General features: G+C 48.2%; 1 protein-coding gene across 1 annotated transcript; it reads left to right on the top strand.

The window, feature by feature from the left end:
* The first annotated feature begins 1,369 nt into the window (after positions 1-1,369).
* On the top strand, positions 1,370-5,362 carry LOC135812753 (uncharacterized). Its single transcript, XM_065325996.1, has 3 exons — positions 1,370-1,805; positions 3,834-4,094; positions 4,659-5,362. The coding sequence occupies exons 1-3, from the start codon at positions 1,689-1,691 to the stop codon at positions 4,683-4,685; spliced, it is 405 nt and encodes a 134-aa protein (XP_065182068.1). The 5' UTR covers positions 1,370-1,688; the 3' UTR covers positions 4,686-5,362.
* The last annotated feature ends 1,113 nt before the right edge of the window (positions 5,363-6,475 follow it).

The raw sequence follows: 6,475 nt of genomic DNA, 5'->3' as shown, positions 1-6,475 counted from the left end.
CCCACAGATCGGTCCATGACAGGTAGAGAAGTGCGGCATGCACGGCGAGCGGCGTTTGAATAATTATTTTGACCTCGCCCGGAACAGCGCCACGGATACAGTAGCCAAGGGCGGCGGGATCGTCGCATGACAAGTCCCGAAACTGCGAAAGACGACTGCATGCTGTCTTGTCATAGTCGTACTCTACTGCGACTATCCCCTTTCACACACGAGCACTGTGAGCCACTACTACGAGAACTCCGACCTGGTCTCCGTGGTCCTGTGAAGCGAGTCAGAAAAGCAACGCTGGCAGTCTTCATTTCCAACCAAATTTTACTTGAACAGCCAAGAAGACATGCACTACTTTTGTTGTGTCTTGTTGTCTACAGCACCGTTATGACCTTTTGCTTTGGCTCTGAGTTGGTGTGAAGCTTGAAGAGCAATGAGCGTGCGTACGCGTGGGCTCTTTTGAAAGTTTCTGTAACTAATTTACTTACTTGTGCAAGTTTGAACTCGAAAATCTGTAGTGTTGATTGTGGTGCAGGGAGGCGTGAAAAAGGCGTTCGCGACTCCTGTCCGGTGTTGACCATGGTTGTCTGTTTATAGTGTGTGTTCGGAATAGTGTTGAACGAGCTCGTAATGTAGGGATCGTTTGCAACTTCAACATGGGTACCGGGTGATACCAAGAAGCAAGAGTCAGCAAGAGTACACTGTTATGAACACTGACTGTCCTGTTGCCGGGTAGCTAAACACAACCGAGCTTCCAGTCTTCACTACTAGTATGAGCATCCGGGAATGGAAAGGGGGGAAACAGGTTCAAGTTCTCGAACTTTCCTCACCGCCGCTGCTACTGTGCCAGTACTAACAAGCGCAACCTCAGTGGCGATGATGAGAAAAGAGTAAAAGTGCAGGAAGTACACACTGTGCCGTCGACCTGTGCGGCTTTGACCAGGGAGTTCTGAAATCCCTCGCGACTCCTACCCCTGGTTTTGGCCTTTGCCATTCTTGTTTCAGGCTTTGACTTTGGCTTTGGGATTCAAGTAACTAGTTCTTAGTTCAACCAAAAACGAACTTTTTGATCTTCTCAGACCTGCATTACCGTGGCTACACATTGCGTTGCTGTCACCAGCTACACAAACACTAACAGGTCAGCACGGGTACGACAGCTTTGCACTTGCAGCCAGTGCAGCCTGCATGCAGCCTGCAGGTTTTACTCTTCAGACTTCATCCCACATTTTTCAAGTCCGCATGATCATGATGATCGCCACCCGCTGCTTGCAGTCTGCATGATCCATTGATCGCCACCCGCTGCTTGCAGTCTGCAGAGTGCTGTGTACTTTTTTCCCGTGTAGCGACACCACGAAGCTCAAACTAAAGGCGGCGATGACAGATTCCACAGCAGCATCACGCGAGCAGCGACACAACCTGGTGTCCCGCGCATACGATCAGATCAGCTTCAGTTTGACAAAGCAGGAGCCTCCACCCTCTGGCTTTCTGGGGCGAAGAGAAGCGTTTGTTTTGTTTTGTCTCCTTCGTTAGGTGGTGCATGTAGATGTGCGGTGTGTGCGCCCCAAGAAACCAGCTGTAACGTTCTCCTTTCACCCAGTACAGTTTTCACGAGCAACAAATTCAATCCCATTGCATCTAGCAAATACTGGATCAGCTTGCCCGTCACAGGAAAATAGCTAAGCGAAGCAGTATATGCGACCATGTCACAGTCGGCGTATCATCTGGAAGCGCAGCGGAAGCAGCGTGTTGTCGACCGAGCGAATGAGGTGCAACTGAGGAGAGCGGGCGGTAGTGACGGCACAGCGGGTACTCTGACGGTAAGATGATAACAAGAGCTAGCTTTCTAAACCCGGGATCCACACTCATAGCGAAGCATGAGCTATTTGAACTGATCAAGAATAAATCACCATGAGCCCTGATCCACTGAATATAGGATGTCCATACCGGCATACGATCAATGGATCATTATGACAATCATGTTGTTTGTTTTCTCCGAGACGCCTAGCCTAGGTTCAGATTATCAAACACCTCGCCCCATTATTATTCTTTTAGAGGGGAAGTTAGGGCAAAAATTAAAATTTCACCAGTTGTAGTCTTCGGGGTGCTGAGTCGAATGGTCTTGGTTCGAGAAAGCTGACACGCTCCCTTCCTACTTGAATCCCAATCGAACTCGCTCACTTCCACCGAAACTGGGTGACTGCGCCCTACTAGATGGGGATTTGTATGCAAAATGTCACTAAAAGCGCCATTTCATTCTTATAAAAGCACAGATGACCGCGATCGGCCCATATGTTGTAGTCTTTTGGACGCTGAGTCGACTGGTTTTGGTCCGAAAAGGCTGCGATGCAGCGTTCCTCCTTTATTCCCAATCGAACATGGTTGAACAAGCGGTCACGTGCTCCTGGGTGCCCAAATCACCTCGTCACCACGCCAGCAGGCGACAACTTTCACACCAAGGTTCAACTCGAGTTAACTCGAGTGACAAGACTGCACCCAAAAAAGGGTCAAACAGGCTAGTAAGTTGTACCCTGTAGGCACGGTGACTAGGTGACTGGTGTAAAGACTACAACATATGGGCCAATCGCGGTCATCCGTGCTTTTATAAGAACGAATGGCGCTTTTAGTGACATTTTGCATACAAATCCCAATCTAGTAGGGCGCAGTCACCCAGTTTCGGTGGAAGTGCGCTAGTTCGATTGGGATTAAAGTAGGAAGGGAGCGTCTCAGCTTCCTCCGACCGCGACCATTCGACTCAGCACCCCGAAGACTACAACTGGTGAAATTTTGATTTTAGCCTTAACTCTCTCACACACACACACACACACACACACACACACACACACATACATACATACACGCACACACACACACACACACACACACACACACACACACACACACACACACACACACACACACACACACACACACACACACACCTTTTCGATGCCTGTTTGCAATGCAAACATCAAGACATCTGGTCGGTTGAGCTGCTCCCTGTACATCAGCACACCGTCCCTTCATCCCCTCTGTGTCTCGTTTTATGTTGCTCTCCACATGTTACTCAGGAGGGCTGTGTTCGTAGTAAAACCTTTAAAGAAAACACTCCAGTTTACTAGGTTCTCAGTCCTGGCTATATTGAATGCAAAGAACTGAAGGAAAACAAACCAGCAGTGAGCATGGTGACATCAGCACATCAGTTACAAGGCCAACAAAACACTGAATTCAGTTGGTGAGCCAAGGAAATTGTAAATGTCTCAGTTTCGTGCTGTTGAATGTCTCAGTACTCCTTGTCAGTGCTCTACTATAATTGATTTGTTGTACATGTCTGACTGTTCAAAATCTGGTGTAGTTGTCGGACTCCAGAGCATTACAGTCTAACCTCTTTAGGACGAACACCAAGATACCTATGATATTTGTTCTAAATAACGGGAGTTCTTATCAGATTCTATTATTGTATACACAAGAGAGAGAGAGAGAGAGAGAGAGAGAGAGAGAGAGAGAGAGAGAGAGAGAGAGAGAGAGAGAGAGAGAGAGAGAGAGAGAGAGAGAGAGAGAGAGAGAGAGAGAGAGAGAGAGAGAGAGAGAGAGACAGGCAGACAGACAGACAGACAGACAGACAGACAGACAGACAGACAGACAGACCGACAGACAGAGACAGACAGAGATTGGAAGCTGTGTCGCAACTCTGAGCTTCACGTATTACTACGATCATCAAGCCACCAGGCAATTTGATTACGTCAAAATGAGATACGAATGTTAGTTCTTTTAAAACGGAAGTTTGTCTTATCAGTGTTCTTCTTTTAAAAACTAAATTGCCGATTCTTTACTGTCCTGCTTTACAGGTAAAGCGCAACGGCCAGACAACACCGACCACCGTACCCCACCCGTACGGAACAGACAGCCGCTCCTCGTCTCGCACGGACAGTCGCCTTGGCTCGGCGTGTCGCTCGCAGACCAGCAGCCAGATGAGCTACAGCCGGAGTGAGCCGGAAGGGTTCATGCGCACCGATTCGGCACGATCTCGTACTCATGCCGATCACCAGAGGTCGCAGTCGGTGAAGGATGCAGGAACCTTGCCACTCCGTGTTAGAAGACGTAGTTCGGTAAGTCAACTGATACGTTAATATTATAAAGAAGAAGACTTGGGAACAGAAACATATGTGTCGCCACACGGGTCATGAAAAACTAAAGGGATGAAGGTGCACACCGAACGGGAGAACCCGCAGATTCCCGGAAAGTGTGTGTGTGTGTGTGTGTGTGTGTGTGTGTGTGTGTGTGTGTGTGTGTGTGTGTGTGTGTGTGTGAGTGTGTGTGTGTGTGAGTGTGCAGCACAAGTTGCTATGTCTAACATAGCTGTTCGCTATCATCGCTTCTGCGATGGGCATGTCTGAGGTCTGAGGAGTGTGCATGCAATGTAGTGCATGTATGACATGGTGAGTCTATACGCGGCATCAAGCAATCAAATTAAACTGAATTTCTGGCCCGCTGGCCCTCAACGAAACCAGCCCCCCCCCCCCTCACTTCATACTTGTCGTTTTCTGTTTTCCTCTACCTCGATCAACAGTATGTGACGGGATCTTTGCATGTGTTCTCACACCCTCCCCTACTTTCTCTCTCACATGCTCACTATAGTTATTGTCTGTGTCTCTGTTTGCTCTGTGACAAAGGATCTGGACTATTTGATGCAGTGGTGACGCCAGTCTACGCGAGAGTGTCTCAGCATGATCTGTGTCTTCCATGCTGTGACGACTGCATGTGTGATGCCCGCACTCTGCCATACCAGCTCTGGCCTTGACTGCAGCGTTGGCCATGCAACGCCAGCAGCCAGTGAAGCATGGGAGACAATACCAGGCACTGCACATGCCTGCTTCTTTGCACTATCCATTCTGTTCGCCTGGTACGTACATGTCAACATCGAGTTCGCATCAGTCTGCCATTAATAAATTTAACGCAATTCTCCGATGGGTCTCACTATGACTGTAGCTTCCTTGCAAGCGAGGTGGTGGTATGTGCCGTGCTCGTGTCACAGCTGGCATAGCTACTACTAGTAGTACATGTACCACAATTCTACCAACAACTATGTCTACACCCGTCTGCCAATAGAATAATTATGACGGTTTTGATTTTAAAACTATTCAATGCCATTTCATGGAATGCATACATTGCAGCAGCATCTCAGTCGCAGCATTATCAACGCGACCTAGACCTAACGCTAGTGAGCATCTTCTGCGCTCGTGCATTGTAATTCCGGTCACCTTTTGTAGAAAGAAAATAAGTAGTTATGATCACTGCGAGAATAACAGTAGTACAGCCTGCAGCAAACTCCTCAATCACTACCATAATGTGTGCACAATACTATCATCCACTAGTAGTATACTTGTACTTGATCCCTGCCCAAACTGGTAAATTCCAAAACTCTGGGTGGACTTGGAAATGATTCCACTTATGGCCTCACCACACCTCAGTAAGTGGGTGAGGACAAGGTGCAGAAAAAGGATTGACTGCATCAGGGTATCCGTCCAGGGATCCCACTGCATTTACCCCTGCCCCCAGTGAAGGTAATACTTGCTGCTAGTGTGGTTGGCTAAATCAGAGTGGATCTGATATAAGCTTCACTAGCACCATGATGACACAAGAGTTAATCTAGCCAGAAGTAGTCCATGGTTAACAGGTATGTATACTTCAAATAGAGAGTTTATGAACCCTGAAACCAACAAAGGTGGCAGGTACAACATTACTCCTTCAAGCAACCGAGCCCGTTGACAACAGACCCAACACAAGCAGGCATAAGCATTCCCGCCAACCAAACTAGCTGCCACACACACACACACACACGCACACACCATTTGACGCCCATACAGCAGAAGCCATAGCAGCTTGTGCTGGGATTGCACCATTCAACAGCTTGCAAGGCTGAAGAATTGACCACCACTATTAGGCCTGGTCTACACCGCACAGGTATTAAGTGGATATTTTTCTCGCCAGTGAATCCCTACTTGTGGTCATTTTTCTTTTTTTTCCCGCACACACATCACACCACATACTCCGGCATGCACTGGCTGTTGGTAACCACCCAGGAGAATGAAAGAAAAGTCAGGTGGAGTTTGAGAAAGAGAAGAAAGACGTGTGTGACCATAATCGTCGGGAATTGAACCCGCAACCTCTCGATTGGAAATCGCTGCACATACCACTACACCATATGGGACACACATATACACGCACACACACACAAACACACACACACACACACACACACTTCACCCGACCCCCAACAGACACGCTCGCTCATGTACACACACACACACACACACACACACACACCACACCACACATCACCTCGGACATGCCCATCGCGGAGGCGATGATAGCGAACAGCTATGTTATACCGACAAGCAACTTGTGCTGCGACTACACCATTCAACAGCTCGCAAGGCTGATGAATTGACCGCCACGGATTTTAGCCTGGTATCCATCACACAGCTGA

The sequence above is a fragment of the Sycon ciliatum genome, chromosome 3 (genome assembly GCF_964019385.1).
Source record: "Sycon ciliatum chromosome 3, ocSycCili1.1, whole genome shotgun sequence".
NCBI lineage: Eukaryota > Metazoa > Porifera > Calcarea > Leucosolenida > Sycettidae > Sycon > Sycon ciliatum.
Note: the sequence above shows the minus strand (reverse complement) of the source record. Positions and strands in the feature narration are given on the sequence as shown.